At 34.5% G+C, this 24,897-nt stretch overlaps 1 protein-coding gene across 2 annotated transcripts in view; it reads left to right on the forward strand.

Annotated features, from left to right (window-relative positions):
• Positions 1 to 3,100: 3,100 nt before the first annotated feature.
• Positions 3,101 to 24,897, forward strand: part of LOC124645002 (proton-coupled amino acid transporter-like protein CG1139) — a 36,722-nt gene continuing 14,925 nt past the window's right edge. The window contains exons 1-2 of one of the 2 annotated variants that reach the window (XM_047184719.1): positions 3,101 to 3,179; positions 21,300 to 21,383. In XM_047184719.1, the coding sequence (XP_047040675.1) occupies positions 21,304 to 21,383 (80 nt within the window). In that variant the 5' untranslated portion in view covers positions 3,101 to 3,179; positions 21,300 to 21,303. Of the gene's footprint in view, positions 3,180 to 17,927; positions 17,947 to 21,299; positions 21,384 to 24,897 lie in introns of those variants that run through there. The other variant, XM_047184720.1, reaches the window with a different exon arrangement.

A 24,897-nucleotide genomic window follows, 5' to 3' on the forward strand; every position in this document is an offset into this window, starting at 1 on the left:
ACCTAATACTTATCAATCAATGACATATCCAAACTGCATTCCTAATTAACCTATAATCCTTATCTGGGTGTTCCACCGAGTTGATTCGTAGTTTCGCGAGACGTGATTACCTCACTGTGGACTGTAATGCTGCGTTTCCTGGGGCCCGATTCTCCTAAGTTAATAATGTCAAAATCGAGTAGAAATCGAATCGCAATAGCAGTTTTAACCATATCGGGCATTCTGCTACTAATAAAAGACCAATCGCATTCGATTGACATTTGATTGGTGTGCGATTGGTCTGCTATTTTGGTGATTTTGGTCCATACGGTAGTTTGCTGTACAATCATTTTGCAATCGTAAATCATTTGCAGACAAAATGATTCATTATTGAATGACAGAAAAGGATAAAAACATTTATTTCAAAGAAAAAATAGCGGAATGCCACATACCCTTCAATCGTAATCGAGTCGGGATCGGATCTCAGTCGAATCGAGTCGAACGTGAATCGTATGACGCTTAAGTAAAATTAGGAGAATCGCGGCCCTGTTTAGTCCAGTGGCGTTAAATCAGTCGAGACGTGCTTATTAGACAACTACGTCCAATCTAAATAAGAGGAACCAGGGTTCAACCTCTTATTAAAGAGCACTTACCTTTGCAGTGTCGCGAATTGGAGCTGGAATTCTGAATAACGCGGCAGTTGCGATGCTCTTGTATGCTGACTTGTTTAGATTCTTTGACGATTTTTGACAGTCATAACTTAGCCGCATTACCGCCTTTAAATGGTGATCACATTTATTTGCCCTGATTCCTGCGAGTAGGTAAGTATATGCATGAAATCCACAGTTTTAAATGCTACCGGCTGTAGATGCCATAACGTAAACCAAAACCGGTTTTCTAACCTTATCTGTAAAACTAGCAAACTACACGTTTGTGGTTATGGAAGCTCCCGAAAATATTGAATCTTGTAACGGCAAAAAAAATACATCACCTGTGACATCATGAGATACATCCCGGTGATAAACAGACGGTGAAGTAACCCGTTTTACTCTTAGAGAACGGTACCTACTCGAAATAGGATTAGGACGTCTGAAAAAACAATTGTTAAAATCATTTTTTTTTTCTATCAAAATATCGCAACAAATACATACATAGGAAGTAAGTAACTGCGAAAAATCTAAGTTTCCTTTAGTGAATGAGGAAAGTCATAAAATCATCACTCACGTGGACAAGCAAACTATTGTTAAGTAGTCTAGGATTGGCAACAGTTTGTTTGTTTTAGAAATACAACTACATTATGTACCTAAAAGATTTGTAAAATGTACCTAGTCAATTGCCGGAATCATTAATAGATGTTGTCCCTAATTTTCTTTGCTTTTTAGGGTTCCATACCCAAAGGGTAAAACGGGACCCTATCGTTTCCGCTCCTCTGTCCGTCCGTCCGTCTGTCACCAGGCTGTATCTCATGAACCGTGATAGTTAGAGAGTTGAAATTTTCACAGCTGATATATTTCTGTTGCCGGTATAACAACAAATACTAGGATAAAATAAATATTTCGGGGGGCTCCCATACAACAAACGTGATTTTTTTGCTAATTTTTGCTCGATATCCATAAATATATATAGAATATTAGTTTGGATGGTACGGAACCATTCGTGCGCGAGTCCGACTCGCACTTGGCCGGTTTTTATGAAAACTGTAATCAAACATGAAATGTAGGTATTCGAGAGGTTGTATAAAAATAAAGAAAATTCTTTCTCAGTGGTAACAATAGTTACCTATAAAGTAAAACTATTTTCCTTTACGTGAAATGGGATATTCCTACAATGACGTATCGGGAAAAAATATTTTACTTTGTCGCAACTGTGACGATTCAGCGCATTTGTGGTTGGTCAAGGATTTTGTATTTGCGGTTCAAAATTGTGAATAACCACGACAGTCATCCACTTTCTTTGCTATCCTGCAAATCGAAGGGACTAGTCATCATACAAATCACTAACGCACTTCCCCGCAATCGCGTCATTGGTGTACATGTCGCAGGTGTACTTTTACCTATAAGGTATTTAATATATTTAACATTTGTTTTCATACATGCTTTAATCACGGCATCTGTATGGAAAGCACCTAAAAATATGGGAACTAGGCAGAATGCATGGATTTGATCAGATCGGACCCAGGCAGGGGTGGACCAGCGCTCAAAAAAGGTTGTGGGCACATCCATCAAAAATGATTGAAGATTAACGTTCGTTAAATTCATGCACCTGAAGGAGAATATCTTTCTCCTTCAGGTGCATGAATGGTCTATAATGAAAGAAAAAGCTTTGACTTTGACTAACTTATGTGAGTACATACAGGCGGTATTTAGGGGTTGTAGTACATAAGGGAGTGCAAAGGGAAAGTACATAAAAAGTAGGTAATTGAGCATACTGATAAGGTTATATAGTACATAATGACCGCACATAAGGGAGTATATAAGGTTGGTAAGTACATAAGCAAGTTTATAAGAGGAGTATTATAAGGGTCGTACCTAGGTACCAACGTATGCGTGTTTATAGGAGGGCACTACATAGATGAAGAAATAGTCTGATGAGACAAGACAGGGTGGGATTTAACCGCAAAAAATAAGAACTGTAATAATGTCTTTCTGTAATAAATAGTAAATACGTTGTCACAAATTACCACGTCTATGAAGTCTGTACATGATTTAACTTATCGAATTTACTAGTTGTAATCAAAACGTTTTTTTACCTAAATCATTTTATAACTTAGCTTCCGCCAGCGGCTTCGCCCGCTTGATGTGTTGATAAAAAGTAGCCTATGTGTTAATCCAGGGTATCACCTATCTACATACCAAAATTCAATCAAATCGGTCCAGCCGTTTTTGCGTGATTGAATAACAAACATACATCCATACACTCTCACAAACTTTCACATTTATAATATAACTAAGATATAAGTAAGATTTAACTATTTAAGAGCAAGCGCCACTACTTATGGTGAATTTTTCCTCACAAGGACGAATGAGGTAGCGTAAAGTGTTAGCCGTAGCCGGAAAACTGAGTGCTACCCAATAGGGCTGTTTTATCTGCGAAGCTGCGTGCGCGCCGGCCGTTCGACTGCAGTCACCTGTAAACGCGCGCGCTCCTCACTCCTCGCGCCTGCGCTCTCCGTGACAACTCGACATCGATATTTATTACGCGTAAGTTACGTTCACGCTTTATAACAAGGCTAACTTTGTTAGAAAACAAAATATTCGTATTGTTTAACTTATTTTTTGCATTGCGACTTTTTTGTGTTAAGTACCCATTTATTGTATTATTATAGTTTTTTGATTTGTCTAATATGTTATGTCCGGTTTGTTAATTATTTTGGACAATTTAATGCATTTTATTTTAACATTTTTAACCGGTTTCAAAAAAAGGACGAGGTTCGCCAGTCGTTTGTTTTTTTGTCTTTATTACTCGATTTCTCAAAGACGTTTGGCCCGATTTGAGAAATTAATTCTTTTTCTGAAAAAGTATACTTGCAGTTGGGTCTTATTTGGGATCCGTTGTTCCATCAGGTCAGGATCTGATGATGGACATGGACACCCTGAGAAAACCATCAAGTGAAAACTTTATATATTTGAACAATATATCGGATAACTCTCAAGTATATCTACATCGGATAACTCTAAATAACTGTGAAGATTTCTCTTCCGTGAACCTTACCTGATGGTGGAGATGACAGAAAATCCAGGGCACTCCGCATCGGTATATAGCATCTCCCAAGTTTTTGGGCTCATTTCATTCGTATTGATGAGATTTTTACACCGAAATATGAATGTTAAAATTACCATAACAGACCTGACAATGAAGGCAAAGTGCAGTTTAGGGAATTTAATGGTTGATAGCAGCTACACTGTATTTGGCATATTCAATATTTGATTTATATTGGTAAGGAAGGTTCAATGTTTTATCGGACAATGGAATTGGAACATAATTCGACAATATTAACACAATATATCCTGTAATTGGAATATAAGTTAATATTATTGCAATTATGTATTTGCCAAAAAGTTAAAAGTTGACACAAAAGTGTCCACAGTTAATTAGAAATTACCTACTTATGTTGTAATGGAACGCTGATTACCTTCAATATTAACGAGCACTTATTATGCAACATTAATTTGTTCCATGATTAACATTGATTAGGAACTCATTTTAATAAATTAAATAGGTACGCCACTGAGATCGATTTTCGGCTCAGTGGCGTGCTCTTGGAGAGGCCTATGTCCAGCAGTGGACTGCGATAGGCCGATGATGATGATGATGATGATGAAATAGGTACTTTAAGGTTGAACCAAAATGGTAGGAGTATGAGTAGTTTTAAAGTTACAAAAATAATATCTGCGTTGCAATTATTCGAAATAAAATATTGTAAGAACATAGTTATAGTCTAAATAGTAGGTATACCTAGTTCCTATCTTAAGAAATTTACCTTAAGGTAACTGGTCCTACTCATAACTTTGTATGTATTCAAGTAACGTACCTAATACAAAATAAGCATGTAATAAAGAGGAAACATTTTTTGATTGTTTGTTTGAAAGGCTCCGAAACTATTGAACCGATTTTAAAAATTATTTAATGGTTGAAAGAAAGAAAGAAAGAAACATTTATTTGTCGGAATATGGGTACAAATCAGTTATTAAACTATACTCTTCACTAGCAACATAGGGCTATACATATTTTATCCCAGTAGTGATAAAATGAAAAGCCTCTAGAACTAGCTTTTGTTTTATAGTTCTAACACGTTTTCGGTTTTCTACAGTGGTTTTGTTCAATATAGGATTATTATAACCATTATAGATAAACCTAATCTGTATGTAAAGAGTGCTTTAATTTGAGGGCGCTTCCGTCCGCTAGCCTTGTAAGATTTTCCTGTCTACACTCGAGAGGAAAAATTCAGTTATGTTGGTTCTCAAATGTGGTATCTGCATAGATATTGGTACATTACATACAAACTTGTTAATGTGACGACTTGTGATTTAAAAACAACTTTCAACATGACCGACAAGCTTATTGAAAAAAAAATATTCTCCTTAAGATATTTTCGTCACAGTTTTGCAAAAGTGCTTTCAGGTCAATTCACAACATAGGTACTTAAATTCATTTTACATGTAAATATGAATTAAATAAATATTTTTTGTAAGAGAGAAAAAAGCTCTATTTATTCCCGTACTTAAAAAGTTGGCTTCGATTTTTTTTGGTTGGAGTGTGTGTGTTGTTGAAGGTAGGTAATCCCTACTAATATCATAAATGCGAAAGTTACTCTGTCTGTAACGCTTTCACGTCTAAACCACTGAACTGATTTTCATAAAATTAGGTACAGAGATAGTGTTGACTTTGAGAAATAACGTAGGATAGTTTTTATCTCGCACTTTTGAAGAATTCAATTGGAAGCGCGATATAACCGAACTCTGCGCGGGTGAAGTCGCGGGCGGAAGCTAGTTTGTAATAAATAGGTACCTACTACTCCTACCACTCTAGTACTAGTAATAAATAGATGTGTGTAGTATACATAATTGTATAATGTACCTACTATGTTGTGTCATGCACTCTGACCGCGAATTATGCGATAGCGCAATTTCCTCAATTTCTAATTGACGCCGGATTTCATGGCCGGTGAAATTTTTCATGAAAATTTAAAACTAACAGCTCAATATTTTCTTATAAGATTAATTCAAAATGAAATAAAGATTCAGCACATTTAGCTACCTACATTAGCACTTCCCTGGAAATGAACCCGTACATAAGGTGCTTTAAACTCTAGGAGTCTAGGCCACCGTGAATTTTGCCATTCCAAACTTGACCGTCATTCAAAAATACTTACTTCTATAAATTCGTGTTTCTTTAAACAGCTGGTATAATGCAATTAAATGAGTTGAGTTGCGGCAGACCCCTGCTGTGTAATCGAATAAAACATACTAAAATACAATAGAGGAATGTGATTTTCAGGTACATAATAAAATAAGTAGATACAGATATTTCAACCTCGGTAGGTTTTCTTGAAGACGACATGTTGGTAGGTATATACGGCATTTTGTGAATTCTGTCATTGTTCTGTAGCGGAGAGTTTTTAAAGAAGTTAATTCATAAAGAAGCGAGGTTAAAATAAATTTACATCTGGTTAAAATCCAGTAGAAAAACATGCTTTTATAAATGCACGCTAATCTTGGTCAAAGTTCATTACAAGATTTTTATTAAATGCAATTCGCAATAATACGATGTTCCATCATGAAATTCCAGTTCATATTTTCCGGTTCCATCATCAGATCAGTTTGACAATAAACACCATATTATTGTACTGTCATCAGGAATACATACAGCTGACAATTTTCATAACTTGGAATATAGTTAAAATAATTACCTTAGAATGCATTATATACATAATTGCGTACCTACTTAGTTACCTACGTAGCTAGGTATATTGCGCAAAAACTGGGTAACTCAATTAAATTCATTTTAAACTTGTCGCTCAGAAATTAATTAATCTGCCTATTTAACCTTCTAAACTATATTACTTCCTGATTATTTATTAAAATACTAAAAATAGACTTGAATAGATAAGTTTCGCAATAAATGCGATGCTAATCATGTTCTCTTAGAATGCTATTGTTTACTTAAGTATAAAGAAATAAAAAAATCGACCGCTGAAGTAATATAGACTGCTACACCAATATACTTAAAAAAACTGTTTGTTTTTACTCTAAAGGCTCCGAAACTCCTGAACCGATTTGAACAGTTATTTCTCTCTCGCGAAGCTACATAATCTCTGAGTAACATAGTAGTTCCCAGCGGCGGGAAAACATCTAGTAAATTATCTAATGATAATGATAAGTAACAATGCTATTCAGCAATGAAAACTAATTGGCTATTAGGTTAACATTGTCCCCCTATATTTATCCAACACCACCGTGAACAGTATCATACTTTAATACAGGAATGAATTTTAAGCAGTGCACAAAAAAAACTGGTGGTCCAGAATCATTAACAGAACATATCTGCATCATCAGTAAAATTTTTTTTTTTTCATTCTTTTGTCCGCCCTAAAATCAGAAAAATATGGATACCAACTATTCTTACGCGCTTGGAGCAGCGCTCGCGTCAGTAAACCGGTTTCGCGTTGCCGCGCCGTGCCTACTATGACGACTGTGACCGTACAATCGGTTACAAAATAAACATCTTTCGATATCAATAACTTTTCTTTTTTGTACTAAACCACGACAAAATAAAAATATACGTATCTATAAAACTTATTTAACTATAAGTTGACAAAGTTTGCGCACTGGATAAAATTCATTCCTGTTTAATATATTTCCTTTATTTAATATGAAGAGGTTTTGACTCTACCTTTGTGCTAAACGATGCCCAAAATGTGCACGGAATCGGGCTTCAAACATTTATCTTACGTTTATTTTGATATTGCTGTCCGTCCATACGTATAATATATCATTTAAATAACTGAAGAATTATTTTAACTTTCATACTTTTGATCAGATGATTTGTATGTATGATCTTATGTCTAATCTGTGACTTTGGAAAAATAAATATTTTATTTATTATTTACATTGCTAGAACAAAAATAAGACACGTGAGCCTTTATTCGCATAGCACGATCCCAAGTCGTATTTAGCTGTATTTTTCCTTAAAAACTCCTTGACGGATTTAAAGTGTTAAGAACAAGTTTCGTGTGTAGATATCTGTACAGAACAATCTTATAAAATGTTCAAAAGTAGAAACTGTCATAATATTAGTTCTTGGGCACTATCAGTCATCCGTGCTAACAGTTGCGGACATCAGTTACATCTTAAGGGCGTTCCCAATATAATATCAACCTGTTGTATTGCTTACTAGAGATAGGAAATAGACATTATTTGGATAAGGCTAATGTCAAAATTCTATCTCTCACCCCCGCACTCAGACACTTATGCCCATTTTCACCAACAAATACCTAAATTAAGGGATCCCCTAAGAGCATTTACGGAACACTTAATAAGAATTTCGTTTTCACCAAAGTTTAGGTATTCCTTATCCATAGTTATTTATGTCAAAATTGGGAGAGCCCTTATACTAAGTGGCACTTAGATTAAGAGATGGTTGGTGAAAATGGGCATAAATGATTACTTAAGTCACTCCTTAATGACAGATTCTCATAGAAATTTTGCAATAAGGAACGGCTTACCTAAGTAACTCTGAGTGTGTCCATTATACGCCAAACAATAGATATATTGGGTGTGTCGTACCAAATCATATTAAATTAAATACCTTAATATACTGGTTAATATATGTCGATTAGCGTAAATAAAAAAATACATACGTAAAAATAATTAAATAAATAATAAAAAAATTCAAACAAAGTAAATAGAATAAAAATGTGCGAAAATTAGAACACCATATAAGAGTCAGTCATTACCAGTCATTATTATACAAACTATGGAAGTTCTCCCTTGAAAACTGATATCTGTCAACTGGTCAAAACATTTGATACCCTAACTTTATCTTTGCTTTACACATGATGTTGTAAATTATGAAAACGAAAAATGACTCCTGTGGCTGAGCCACTGAATGGATTAGGTATTTTTTTTGACAATTCGCCATAGAATATCATAAAGTATATGTGATAGAATTTCATGTGATTAGGTACGACACACACGATATAGAATATTGGGAATGGTATTGATAGATAAGTGCGCAAAGGTACCTCAGACTAGGCTGCACTCAAGTGTAGTCTTGCAATAAATTAATCAGAACAGATAACTAGATCAGCGACATTATTCAATAAATTGACATTATTTTGTCTCTTTAAAACTCCTACAAGGAACGGAAAACCAGGAAAAATTATACATCTAAATAGTCTTCTCAATTTATACAGTACTATATTATTGCTTATGATGAAATATACTTTAGGAGTTAACTTGTTTTATCAACAATAGTTTTCTTCATCTTATAGATTCTCTAAAAATATATATATGTAATAGTTTTACTAATAACGAATTTTCTACTAACCTATTATAGTAAATTAAATGTTTGCTCCTTGCTATTTATTAATTAAATCTCTTTTAAAATGCCACATATATTTATATAAATTTAAACTAAAGTTATGTTCTCATAAAAAAAAAAACAATTTAGTTAGCTCACAATAACAAATGACAAAGGTATATTTTTATCTTTTGCTTGGTTACTTACAAGTTAAAGGAAAAATTTTGTGGTTCGTCGTCTTGCCTTTTTGAGTATAATACCGGTTCTGTCTTGTACCTGATAACATGATTATGCGTTACCCTTCTGCAATCTTCATACTGCATTAAGAAATACTTACCTACATGCGTTTTGGTATGCAATTCGTATATTCGGAGTTACAAAAAAAAACATTTTTACGTAGGTCCAATGTATTCATTCAAGTCAAGTAATTTCTCTTAAAGTAAACTAGCCGTTTCCCGCGGTTTCGGCCGCGTCCCGTAGGAACTATGGCACCCAGGAACATTGTAACTATCTATCAATGAAAGAATTGGAAATCCGACCAACGGTTCCAAAGATTGCCCCAAAATACAAACTTACTTTACCTCTTTATAATATTAGTATAGATATTAATTGTTATTTGTAGTTATATTTTATTTAAAGTGTAGATGCATGTTATTACTGTGAAATCGAATTATACAATTAAATAAATAAGCTAAGATAAATATTTAGGGTATTCAAGTTAATATTTTACATGATTTACAGGACCCGAAGGTAAGCAGGCCGTTTCTTGTACAGTCAGAAACTCCTTACTCCTTCTCATGTAAGGCCATTTTCTATGTAAAGCAAATATAGCATACCGGTAGTCCACACACTTTGAAATACACAACTATGTAGGTAGTCATCAGTCCACCCGTGATCACGGTCGGTGCAATTCGACCGAAACGTCGGGATAGTAAAAAGTTATCGTACCTTGTATTACAGAATCGCGTTTAAGTAACGATTGTTTATTTTATTTTTATTAATTTATTAATTACAAAAAAGGTAAGTCTAGATTATACGATTATTAAGTCCCACAAATCCGTTACAATGGTTTGACTGTAAGGTCAATGAGTCTTCAAATAAAATATTATTTTTATTTTATGAATATGCCACTTTCTATTTCTACAAGCTTTAACTACGCAAGTTTTATCTAGAGACCATATTACTGAAACTACGTATCACAGCAATTTTAAATCCGTTCCCCTGGCTAAGGTAATCTCTGTGTAACATTGCTAAATGCCTACCTTTATGTCAAAAAAGTTTCAATGAATCGAGATGAAGAAGCCCGAGGCTAGGTCTTTTCGTCTCCAAATCAACAAGGAAAATTCGCTCGTCACCTATGGTTGAATGGAATAAAATAGTAAAATAGTCACTTATTTCTAACAATGATCGATTGTGATCTTAAACAGCGTTTATTGAATTGTGGATTATCTAGATAGGTACTTATCATTGAGATAGGCTCAAGTGGCCATCCTGAGGCTACCGGACAGCATTGGTTTTATCGAGATTGCATACATTTTGTGTCAAATTGCTAGGGATATTGTCTATCTTATATATGATATGCTTCTCAATGATTTCTTGACCTAAAAACTTAAGTCTTAGTTAAATTTGGTTCCGTGAAACGAAAATTTTTCAACAATACCACTGCTCAAATTGCTGACAAGACAATCTGTTTTAAAAAATATCACACAAACATAAAACCTGTGAGTTATGTACTTTGTTCCACCAATGCCATGTTTTGACTTGGGCAGTAGGAAATATGCATTTAAAACTTACCTATCAATTATAAGTCTAGCTTAAAGTCGTGAACACATCACTTTCTTTTCATCATCAGTCTAAGCAAATACATGTTCACAACTGCTTCCCGCAGCAGATAAAATGCACCCATTAGGTACACCCGGTGAAAATGTTATAGTGAATTTAATTTTTTGACCTGTTTCAGTTGTTTCGGAGCCTAACAAATAATAATTGAACAAAAAAATGTTTCCTCTTTATAATATTAGTACAGATTTATTTATACATATTAAATGTACCTGTTTGAATCAATGATACATGTATGCGGAATGTACCGACACCCGTTTGCCTCGTCTTGCGCGTGCAGCGTCACATATCTTAACCTTGCTTCCGTTCGATTAGGGGACAATCGTATGACGTTTCTGATTTAACTTATACAAGTCAATCCTTGGTCTAAATATACATAAATCTGTGCTATAATTTTTGATTATTTGTTTGTAATGTAAATGGATAAACAACTGAAACGTTGGAAAGTTACACGCTTCCCGAGTAACATAGGCTATATTTTATCCCGGTACGAGCAGTAGTTCACACGGGACGCGGGTGAAAAGGCTTGTATGATATGTAGGTATACATATAGGAAGGGCTGTAGTTTGCAGTTATGCATAGATTTGCCGAAACGTTGCCTTGAGAATGGCTCTTAGTAGCACTTACCGGTTAATAGCACCCCTACAATGCAATTACTCATACTCTCAATCATATTGCAGAAAATATGTAAGTTTACACACAATATGATACCTAAAGGAAAAGGAGAAATTGTACTTTATCCATAAAATGTTAATAATTAAGTTTGCAAAATTAGTTTTAAGTTGTACAGTCATGGACACATAATTAAAGACACCCCCGACTCGAAGTAAAATAAATAGTTATGGTATCTACTGAGATGAGCTTAAGCAAAGTATAAAATGTAATGTAATTATTATTGAAACAAATATTACATTGTGTTCTTTAAATTAAGGACAAAAAATATTTACTGTCTATAATACTTTAGATAAAACGCTTTATGGGAACTGAACACTAACTTTTGTAGCGGATACTTGGCTGGTCAGCTAATTAAAGACAGTAAATGCTTAGTTAAGAAAAAAAAATGGAAGATATAGAAATAGTCGCCATACCTTTTTTTAAGTGAGTAAAACATTTATGAGAACTCAAATTAGGTAATAATTTAGGTTCTCTTCATTAACATTTTTCATTTTAGTCCAATCAATACGACTAAAACAAAATTTCTGGTAAGTAAAATGTTTTAGGCTTTTTTAAATAAAGTTTTATCATGCGGATTCATTCATACTATTTGAACTGTAATAAGAACATGGTAATAAAATTATTATTAAAGATGCCTTGTTAATGCACTAAAAAGTCGAGGTTTAAGAACAACTGAAAACCGCCGTCAAGGAAAACTTATCCGCATCAATAGACTTCACGGTGGTGTTATAACGAAAATAGAGAACCATTAATATTATTCGGTACTGTTTTTTTGGAGTCATTTGATGCTAAAAGGACGAAAATTGTGTCTGCAGAACTTTAGGATAACAGCCGGGTCGGGAAAACCTGTAGTGCAAAGTGTTTCGGAAGATGTTACTTTTGGAAAAGCACCGCACGTCCATACTGTAGTTGGCGTTTTCTAGCAAAGGTGAAAGTTGCTCTGAACAACTATTGAAAAATGATTTTTTTATCTGATAAAACAAAGGGATTTGAAGAATTCTAAAAAAATAATTGATTTTAGTCACTTCCAAAACATGTGATGTAACCAAAGTACACCAAGAAAGTTCTCAAACGTAGAAGGCGAAAATGTTATAGTGTGGGGCTAGTCACCACTGTTTAGTGAAAGACCCTTCAGAAAGGTATTATTAAAAATAGGCGAATTCAAATACTATAATATTTCATAAACAAGCATATCGTTATAAGCTAAGCATAATTTACCGGTCATTAGGACATTCCGAATTAGAAAAGCTCTGAAAAACACTGCAAGAGTAGTAAAAATGACTCTTTAATCGGGCAACTTATGGCGGCTTTGGTTTGGCTTATTGCAAATCCAATGAAATAAAAACTGTTTATAGGCGAAAAATACTATGGCAATAAGTTGTACATGGAACATCGATCAATTTTACACAGATTTTAATTAAGCATGGAAGAAAATCCCCTTAGCGACTTCTACAAAACTGACTGCTTGCTCGTTCAGGGATGTCGTACTGTTATTGAGGTAAAATGAAATAAACCAAATATTAATACATATTGGAATGTTTAATTATAGTGTAGGGAATGTTGTTGTAGAAAGGTAACTCCTATTTCTCGTACTCCTAACTATTTCTTTCTCTGAGCAAATGGAGTGTCTTTAATTAGATGGCCAGGCTTCGTTATGGATCATACCGCCCGGGATTCGGATAAAGCGAAAAAAAACTAGGGGCGGGGGATTATTAAAAAAGTCATTAGTTTTAACATTTCACAATGCCTTCTTAAATATTTTAAAATAGAAAAGAAAGTTCCCACGGCAATGTAAAAAAAGAAATACAGATAAAATGCCCCGGTAAGTTAAGATTCCAACAGTGTCTTTAATTACGTGTCCATGGCTGTATATATATGTATAAGTTTATTTTTATTTTTTTCAATTAATGTAAATATTTTGTGAATAAAAACCAAGTTTGCTAAATTAAGAGTTTGCGACTATCCAATTTGACGGACGTAACGGCTTAGATACTAAGTTTGAAAAAAAAAAATGAAAAATTAAGTCTACAGTTTAATGTCGGTTTTATTGGATATAAAATACCTAGTAATACTTAGGCAGATAGGTATCTACAACATGGTAATTGCAACTCGGTGTCACGCAGAATCGTTGCGAAAATGCAATCGCAGTCAGAGCTTGTTTCTATGGGATATCTACACAAAGCATGTCGAGGTTAATTGTTTACTTGCTGGGCTTTATAAATTGTCAATTAGTCTAAGTAGCGGATACGCACACTGTATTGTCATAGAGCTAGGCACGAGCTAGGTAAATACCGACACGATATCTATTACAAGAGAATAAAAGAAGTATCTAATTAGCCCTCTTTTTAAGACAAACGTTGCCTTCGTTTCTACAAACCGAATCGAATTCAATTAAAAACCAAACGAAAAATAATCGAATTCAGCAAGTGCCTTAAGGAATCAAAAGTGATCCATCGTGCGTTAATTCTAATAACGTCTATGAAGCAACGAATTAAATCTGATAATTATCATACCTAATTTTACTTACGAATCTTTACTGTTTATTATCTTAACTATAGTTTGGCTGGCTCTAATTTCTTCATAACACATACGTATTCATACTTCCATACAATTGCAAACTTATGAAACTGGAGAAACTTATGTATAAAAATTCTGAAAGGAGTCCAGGCAAAACCATCTTTGAATGGACGCCGAGAGCTGCCCGCCCACGACAGCGCGTCGCCTCTCACATCGCCGATTAGATAATTCTTATTAGTAGGAATAACGCTGACTCAATCATCGCACAAGGTACTGCTTTAGTCACAAATACTGAATTGACGCTTTTTACGGACCCTTTTTAGAGAAAGAAAATTGTTTTCATTGGCACAGTACAAAAACAATTTAAAAAGCAAACTAAATAACAATCAATCAATCATTCAAATCAAATCAATCTTTTAAAAAATAATTGACCCAATGAAAGAACATTTGGCGATTTCACACTTTTTCAGTTCAGATCTCTTTTTGAACCTAAATTCTCTATAAAACTGTATGAAACTTCGAAAGAGTAGGTACCAACACCGGTAATTGAGACGCAGGTGTTTCTAACCAATAGATATTGTGACAGTCTCTAGCCATGATATTTTTACATATGTACTTATTTAGTAAGTTACATAGAATCCTTAGGTGCAATTGGACACATATATTGGCATGATCACTGTCTTTAGTGTACATTGTACATGCATCTTACGTAAAGGGTTTTTAATAAAATTCTAAGTTCAGGGTACTAAACTTAGGTGGGTTACTAGTCATAAGCACAGCTAATGTTATGGTGACACAATTCCGCTTTTCGAGGAAAACATCATGACAGCGAACTTTTCCATTTGATAATAAATCTAAGTATGTGCTCTCAAAGGTTATCTCGAATCGTTGAGAGACAACGTTACAGGCCAGTTTTCTTTACAAAGAAAACCGCTGAAACGATTACCTACGTACACGTGGTTTTCTGTACTCGTGTCCTCTAATATAAGAAGAGGCCTTGACGCCATTGTTTGTTATTGTCGTTAAAGAAGATGATCAAAGCTATCATACGTATCATACGCATCAATCTGAGTACATACAATTCCTATCAGTCACCGAAACTTGTACACAACGTGGAAAGATCAATATCACACATCTGTCAATCATTAACGATCGCAATCTGAAAAAGATGTGAAATTTACTAGAGTTTTTATCATTTACATAGATAGTTATGAATCATGGAATTTTTAGTCAAAGTCTAATCAAATCATAATAATGTTCAAGGCTTGATATCTTAACTTTAAGAGGAAAGGAAGATGAAATCAGTTGGTCAGATAATGGATGGTACATCCATTTCCTGGAATATATCATCTTCCTTAAAAATAATCAGGACGGTTTAGTAGACACCCATGGACCGAAATTAAAGGAAGTTCATCTCCAATTAACCCTTTGAAGAAATACAGACGAGTTGTTATGATTTTTGCTTTTAATATTCTGCACAAACTTGTTTAAGTACCTATTTCATAATAAGTAAGCACATTATGATACCTAGCTCTGAGTTATTTTATCCGTTTACTTTCCCGTGGGAACTAATTAACTGCAACTAAGAATGCTTTCGGCTCGTTGTAAACAAATCCTTGCAAGCGGATAGCTCATACGCATACTTTAATGATTAGCTTCAACGTGATCAAACAATATAAAAAAACTCAAGTCGACTTAAAATTTCATTTGTAGGTACTTATATTTTGTTGGGGTTACACGTGTGTAAAAACCCACATGTGCGGATATTATGTATTGAACATTATACTTAAAAGTAATGAAGATATCATTATATTCTCATTTGCATGTTTACATAGCTAAATTGTCCATTTCCTCGTGCCAAAATTATATGGTAGGCGCTTTCGTTGTGCGTTAACAAAACAAGAATCATCTTCAAAAATACCATTACTCAATTCATTAAAAAGGAGTATGCGATATTTTTCTAAAGTCTGCTCATAAGTCGCAACACATATTTGCTTAAAAATTATGACATCAGCTATATTCACTTGGCTTAAATAAATAAATAGGTAAGTAGGTTATTTTCCATTTAATGCTTATCAGTATCTTTTAAGATTTTAAGTCAAGATAATCTATTAAGTTGAATTCTTTTTTGCAAACCATTGACACGAGTATTCGTACCTATCATTGTATCTTCAAATCATTATGTTAATATCTCGTAGGGGATTTAATCTTAACATCTGAAGTTGATAGTGACTATTAAATTGTGAACCTGGAGATTCCCATTTCCATTCATTCACGTTGCATACCACATTTTTAGATCTTTAAAATAAAAAAGTGCAACTTTTGCCATTCAGCGTGGCAATGCAGCCAGCCTTTTCATAGTTTTTTTATTATTTTCTCTTACTTATTATTTTTGTAAATATAAAGACTAGGTAGGAACCAAGGGGTATCGGGTTGCCCGGGTAACTGGGTTGAGGAGGTCAGATAGGCAGTCGCTTCTTGTAAAGCACTGGTACTCAGCTGAATCCGGTTAGACTGGAAGCCGACCCCAACATAGTTGGGAAAAAGGCTCGGAGGATGATGATAAAGACTAGGTAGGTTATGTAAAATATGTATAAATAGGATATATTATTAAAATGAAAGTAGGTCTGCGTACTAAATGTTTTCTGGAAATTGAATTAAAATTTCCTGATTTAGAGTATATACTGTTTTAAATTAGGTTGTTTATTTAGTTTAGTTATCTTAAAGTACTGTGTTAAAACAATACCAGTTTACTACCAAAGCGATTTTGATTTTGAAAAAATCTATCGGAATCGTCGTTGACACGACGTTGCGTAGGAAAAAGTTAGTTTTCCCGGTGTTAGGGTAAACGGAAAAAATTAAAAAAATAATGGGAAATAATTAGCCTGTCTCCGATTTGCGTCAGAGCACTAAGGCAGTGAGGTAGTTAGTAGGCTGCGTTTTATATTTTCCTCAAAATTTGCAGTTAGGGATAACTCTATACCTCTATTCTAGCTGCCTTTTCGTAAAAAATATCTAGACTTTGTGACATTGACTGCTTAGTTACACCACTCTTTCGCAAAAAATAATTTGAACTATTAGGTCACCCCCTTTTTTGGTAGGAAATCAACATACGACCCCCTCCCGCACCTTCCCACTGTGGTTGCACCGTGAGGGAGAGTCAGACTGTTCCTCACTAAAACCCACCAAGTACCTTCTTAAGCCCTTTACATATGTAGCAGGGCCGCGGTAACTCTTTCGAACAATCCCTCAGCCCCGGCAGGACTATTAAGAAACCTTGACCCAACTTGTCTGGTCTAGAATGTTCGATTCTCAAAGAATCTAGGCAATCAGTGCACAAAGTGACCTTATTGCGATAGTGACCCAATTATTTGATCATGCAGCGGGCAACACTTGCAACAGTGCAGTGACACTCAGGCACAATGATCGTGAGACGATTGTTGCGAAGAAAGATTCAATAAAGCATAAATGCATGCATAATGCAAGTTCAGGAAATGTGTTACTATGTTCGACGCCGGTCGCTCTCGCTTGCTAAACCATTCAATATAAGGAAATTATTCCCATAAAATAACATATATTTTCTTAGTCAAGACATCAGGTTTTTTAGACTATCATTGATACGGTTAACTCAATAACTGTGGATAGGTACGTAACTATAGTTATTAACTTACCTTCCCTACTGTACTTGGTGCACAGTTGTCATCGGGTGCGGACATCTAACTGTGATTACACAATCGTGATTATCTCAAGTAGATATAGGCATACACATGGCCAGATAAACGAAAGATTGTTTTAGTTGTTTTGGTGTACTGATAGAATGACGTAAATGTTTGAATGAATCGTCAGGCTGTCACTTCAGTCTCAGTCAGTCAGACTTTGGGTTTCCTTGTAACTTGCAGTTGAGTTAGCCACACGGTAAGAGTTTTTCCATTTAAAGTGATAGTTGTAAATAACGCTTGCGTTAGTTAAATATGGAATACACTTTATCCAAATACCAAAGTTTATTTTTATTTTTTTAATAACTATAGTATTATTATTTGGTTCCTATATATTTACAATGTAGGATTATTAGTTATCATACGAAACTTTCTGCGGTAGAGTCCGACTCGCACTTGTCCGTTTCGGTTCATCTTCGTTTATGTCAGTTAGTTACATACAAAAGCAGTCCAATAACCTATATTTTAATTAAATTTGTAAATAACTCAACCCAGAAGTGGTAAAAATATGCAATGGCATACAAAGTTAATTACAATTAACCGATTATTTAGTGATTTGTCACCTAAGACCGTGCGAACTATAGGTAAAGCAAAGTTCATAGGTGTCAATTGATTTTATGAACCGTGTCAATTTCATATCTGATATTTATGTTTATACTAAACTTCAAAAATAATCGATTGTGTATTGTTTAACATTATGTTTTTATTAAATTACGTAAACTAATTTACTTAGGAAACTAATTGGTGAGAATTAAATAATTACTATGTGTATACAATATGTTACGCCAATAGATCATCATTCATCATTTGGAGTGACAAACTACTGCAGTCAGACACCATAATGCTGTCGCTCTGTGGTCATTGTTTATTCCCTTTTGTGTCTGTCCACTTAAATAACAGTTCATTATATACGTATTTTTCTATTTTCCTATTATTTTGCCATTGCAATATCACATTATTTCTCTATTTTTTTCTTAACAATAAGACAGCGTTGGCCTTAGCATGGAAGCTTGTTATGGAGGAAACCGATAATTGCTGCAGAAAATATTTACCTTAATAATTGATGTTTGGTGGTAATGTTTTCAATGGTTTTACCGGTAAATATTTGTTATATTCGGTTTTCTAGTAGTTCACGGGTTAATGTTAATTATTTGTACCGATAGACCTATAAATAATCTAGTTACCACAAAATATGTCGACTAATAAACAGTAAACACTGCATAATATAGCTATACTGGTTGCTCTAAAAGTCGAAGCAACTCAATTATATTTTATAGCTCCTGTCTTAATTTCGTGGTCAGGTCGTAAAAATTAAACAAAAGCACACAAAGCCAAACCTTCTTAAATATTCACGACGACACGACTACACACCTAAACTTAAGTGTGTACTACACTTAGTTCAATGTGTCGAAATATTTCGATGTATTTTACTGACATTTTCTTACATCGTTTTCACACTAGCCTATTTTCCGCTGGGGTTTTTCCGAACGGATCGTACAAGCGACCTCGCTCATATACGCACAAACTTACCGGTTTGTCACCGTCGACAAGTGCAACCGCGCTGTAGGACTTTTGTCGCCCTTAAAAAACGGAACGGAAAATCCACTAGGGTGAAAGCTCCGTGATCAATGTATGAAGATCTCAATTCATCCTAATTCGGGATTCTCCACGTGTTATCCACGACTTGAAACACTCGTAGATAGTGAAAAATAAGCCCAAAATGTAATCGCAAATGACGCAAAACGTCTGCAAGTAAGTGCGTAAAGTTTTATCAAGAAAAATAAACATCGCTTTCGTTCAAACTGGGAAGTGAAAAGAAATCTCACTGTCAGTAGTATTATCAGTACAGATATAAGAGAAACTCTGATCTCATGCTGCGGTGTTGCCTGCGGTGTTGTGCATATACGCGCAATAAGTACCTACAGTATAAGTTCAGGTATTTGGGCTGCAGAATAGTAAGAAAGAGTTGTCGCGGCCCTGGTACATAAAGGACTCTAAAAAGTTTTATTGAGTAAAAGTCTGACATCCCTCTAACGATTTTCCACCTCAAAAAATGGTATATAATGTCGTTTTCCCTAAAATTTATTCAAATGGTTATGAAGTTATTTGGGACTCTTGAGGTTCCTCTCTGTATGTAACGGGTTATAAGCGAATTTTCCAATATACAGACAGGACTTGGGTCCAGCTCGTAGAGAGAAAAACTAATGACCTATCATTAGTTCGATACGAAACTAAAGCATCAACTTTAGCTAAAATTTGGTATTCCAATGAATCTACGATCTTTAAGATACGGACCGAATGTCAGCTGTTTATCTTAGATGTGTTATCAGCTGATAATAGTTATTTGTTATACAAGAGTGCAAAGTTGCTTTTTAACCGCGGGCTCAATTTTGATGACCGAGCAAGCGAAGGATTCTAAAATTGAAACACGAGCGTAGCAAGTGTTTCAATAATTAGAATCCTGAGCGATAGCGAGGGAATCAAAAGAGCACAAGGTGAAAAATCTTTGCACTCGAGTGCAACACGTAACTTTTCATCCCACCTCATCGAGGAAATTACTAAATGCAAAAAAACAAAATGGCGCGCACATATAAGTATCAAATTAAAAAGAAGTACCTATTAAAGTTCATTTATTTAAAAACTCGGTTTAAAAATGAAATGAGGTTAGAAATCTGTGTAAAAACAATAATAAAAATTATTTAATTAATTTAATAATTATTTTAGCAGTATTTTATTTGTTTATATGTATTTGTTTGAAAAGTCTTATCAAGATTGTCACAAATGGAGTATTGTACACGATGTTCTAAATTCAAATCACTTTGCCGCTCTAAACATTTTAGTCAAAATAAAGGCATTAACAATATCTTCCTATGTTAATATTAAACTACGGTCGGCTTACAATGTTTATTTTCCTGATCTACTGTTTATGATTTAAAAACACGATGTATTTGTACTAAGAACGTATTACATACTTGTAACGTTAAATGAGATAGCGACATAGTATGAATTACTGTTATCCTTGGTTTTCTTGACTGGTTTAATGTAACATTTTTCTCTAAATATGTTAGATTAAGAGCGCGAGCACATTACATGCTTTTAGTCGGCTGATAGTTGATTTAGGCTCATAAATCAGTATGCAGAAGTACGACGTAACAACGATCCGATACTTATTCGGTATCAGACTGACCAAAAACTATGATTCAATGCACCATCTTCAAAAAAAAAAATATTTCGTAAAACTGTAGTGTGGGCGCGCCGATGCTGGATATGCATCCTCACCTTCCTGATCTTATTTTGTTATTTTATAATACTCATTACATGGCTTATTATTTACTACGCGCAAGAAGCGAACCCTCTACATATGTACAATGGCGATTTCTCATACGCTTTGCGAGTTTTTCTATCAAAAGTAATTTCATGTAGTCAATCATGAAAACTGAAAATTAACAAGCTCAGCGAAGAAAGAAAAGCTAGGCGAATATTCAATGCGCATTTTTATATGTTACCTATACATTTTTTGAATGATAATATAAAGTTTTTTGTTTGTTTCAGAAAAATGGTAGACAAAAAGATGCAGCACGAAATTAATATTACTCACATAAGCGGCAGCGTCGTGTCCGACATTCATGAGATCAAGTAAGTGAAATCTCTTTTAATAAGTCAATACTACAGAACTGATTATAATGAATACAAAGAAACAGTCTGTCTGTAGTCCGAGGTAGGACATAGGCTAGAAGTAGTACTATGTCAAAATGTTGTTATGAATCGGGAGTGCGTTTGTTTAATTGTTATTATTTCACGATGAAACGGCTAAGTTTGGCATTTAAATTCGTGGGATCCTAGAGACGCTTACATGCAATTTTTTATCAGGGTGCAGAAAGTAGATTGCTCGGAAGAAGATGGAACCGCAAAAATGAATGAGTTCATTTCGTATCAATACGATATTTTATTCGCTATGCTTGACCTCATCACACAATGTTGACGTGACGTGCATTAATGTCCTCAAAGTACCTACCTAAGTAGAGTTAATGACTCTTAGATTATGGCTATCAGGAAATGTATCGCTATGCTGGTGGGGGATCATAATTTTGGGCTATGTTATGATGTGCTTGCTGTAGTTGCCGATAGCTGTCATAAAGTCCCGAGAAAAAAATGGGGATGTAATAATAATATTGTACTTAATTGTGTCTTGCTGAAAGTTAAGTCTATTGATTTTTTTTATAAATTTACTTAAATATAGTGATAGAAGTTACTCAAATTCTAAGCGCAATGGTTTTCTACATAAAACTTTGATAGAATTGCGAAACACACGTAGATACATCTGTGTTCTGCCTAATGCGGGGGAGATAGGAGGATAATTCAATACAGGACGCCAACACGGGTTGTCGTAAGTGCAGCACGTACCGACAACATACATATAAGTAACATCTCTTATTAGATAAACGGCTCCCATTGTGGTTCTCGCAACATTGATCTTGACAATCAATGATATTCTGCATTGAATGCTGGTTGCACGTGTCACCCCCACATGCCTACTGATGTAACACTTGCGCGTATGTAGATGGACAAGCATTGTGTAGCGGTCACGTATCAACCCTTCGTGGTATACGTAGGAGCGGATTAATATGAGCTTTAGAACTTGATGCAAATGTCAGCTCGTGGACCGCAGGTGTCGAGTGTTTGAGCGAATTGACGCAACCTCATAATATCTTGTGTTGATAATGACATGTAAAAAATACACAAAAAGGGAAAAAAACAGATGAAAATCTAAGCTTAGGTATTTCGAGTTATGTAAATGTTTAAGTTAAAAACAATGCATTTCCATATAGTCATGAAACCAGGCAAGAAAAATGAAGATTTTTCGCTCTGACGTATTTTTTTCTAGATTCTGAAAAAAGAACGTACGTCAATGTAGTTAAATGAATTATTTTCGGTCTTTATTTATAATTTATCGTGAAGTGTGTTCAACTGTTTCGGTATTAGAAGGGTGACCAACACAAGTTTGGCCTCCAGCATCCTAGGTCGTTGACCTCAGTTTGGGACTAGCAAAGCCTACGACGATATCAGTCATTTAATGATGGTTTTTTATCACCGTAACTTAATGGAAATGTTTATTTATATGTACACAGAGTAATTTTTAAGGCATTTACAAAGTCACGAAATAACAACGCTCTGATGATTGCGTTGAGTTTTATGTTCACCAGGAACTTAATGATTTTCTTTGTAACTCGTAGTCAGGTAGTGTGACGCAGATATACATTGTTGTAAGTATTCAAGGATCTTTAGGAGTATTTCACGGTTTTTTTTATAGATACATCATTTCTGTGTGTTTGTGTACATACGCTATGAACATTGTAGAAACATCCGCATAAGTAGGTATCCAATGAAATAAAACTTAGATTTACCTCATGGATAACCTTGATAATTTTTAATATTAGTTATACCTAAATTAATAACTTACCTACTTAAAAACTTAAGCAATCAATTCTATTATCAATTTTATAACAAGTCGTTAGATTTAATTGAAATAAAAATAGTATGATTGCCTTTAACAATATAAAATTACCCTTTTACGAATTCCCACGACTATGCACCAAAGTACTGAAATCTCTATTATTATGATCATTGTGATGCACGATAGAAAAATTGCATTTGTGATGCCATATAATTCACATGGGATCGTGCATACCAACAGCGAAAAATATAATTTGTAGCCACGCTATCAAACTTGGCAAGTTCATTCATGCCATGACGGGTTATTTATAAAAACACGTTGAGGAAACTACGATTTCAGGTTTCAGTATTAGTTACGTTTTAGTTAAGGCGAGGAATTGGTCAACAATAATTCCATAACCGGCACGCGCATCTAAGGCGCCAAAAGGGGTCGGAGCGTCTGAGCGGGGCGAGGATAACAATACGCGCGGCAGCTTATAACTAAAAGTCGTAAGCGGCAAAATGGTTTTGTAATTTTAATATTTAGAAATGATAATTTAATAAAAATTCCTTCTACAATTTTAAAGAGTATGTATATACTCAACTACTAAAAAAGTTAAGAGGCTTAAATCGGTCCCGTTTGCCCATAATATGTGAATCTCTTTTTAAAAAGAGGTATGTTTGATATATTTTTCTCTGTTATAAAAGTTACCTAATCATGTTTTCACTTCTAACAAAATAAGGTTTATATCATGAACTTTCAGGTAACCAAGTTGTATTTTGATCCGTTTTGTATTTACTGAGAAAAATTGAGATCCTTGGCGCCAAAAATTCCAATTCGTCCTCTTAAGCTGCTTTCTGTGTAGAGAAGATAAGGAATTATAATATGGGAGTACATAAGGGGAGTACATGATAAAGTATATAAGGAAGTACATAGGGGAAGAACATAATACAGTATATAAGGGGAGTATATAAGATAGTTCATAAGGGCAGTACATAAGGAAGTTTATAGATAAGAGAAGATAAGGGATTACAATATGGGATTATATAAGGAAGTACTTAAGGGGAGTACATAATAAGGTATATAAGGAATGAAATATAACTGATGACTAGAGAAGGGATTCACTCACTCTCAATTCGTCAGAGGTATGTTAATACGAAATGTTGCGCTTAAAAAGACCTTTTCATTAATATATTGTTCTTACTTAGAGGTGGGATATTATTCCTAAGCACAATAATCGATAATACTCCTCAGTTAAGCTATGTCTGTCAAAATACTAGACTAAGAAGTATGTTAAGACAGAATATAGCGCTTAAAAAATTGATATGTGGTTCATAACTAGAGGGGGTATATTATTCTTTAGCATAACAAAACTATCGATTATATGCTTTGGATAATGTAGCGCTTAAAAAGGCCCTTTGAAAGGGGAATATTATTCCATAATACAATACAAAGTATCGATAATGTAACAATTGGAAAATAATATGTAAGATGGAATATAGGGTCAGTTCGCCCTGACGTCCGCGTCCTTTTGCCGATCTCCTTTTAAAAAACCTCGAAAACAAGTCAATTAACACACCAATCAAACGAAAGATCATTACTGCTAATACGTTAATGTATAAGAGGCACGCACAGATAGACAAAAGTTCTGTGCGTCCAACCAATCCTTTTAGAAAAAATAATTAGTCTAGGCTCTTCAACAAGAAAGCGCAAACA

Source organism: Helicoverpa zea, chromosome 31 (genome assembly GCF_022581195.2).
Source record: "Helicoverpa zea isolate HzStark_Cry1AcR chromosome 31, ilHelZeax1.1, whole genome shotgun sequence".
Classification (NCBI taxonomy): Eukaryota; Metazoa; Arthropoda; class Insecta; order Lepidoptera; family Noctuidae; genus Helicoverpa; species Helicoverpa zea.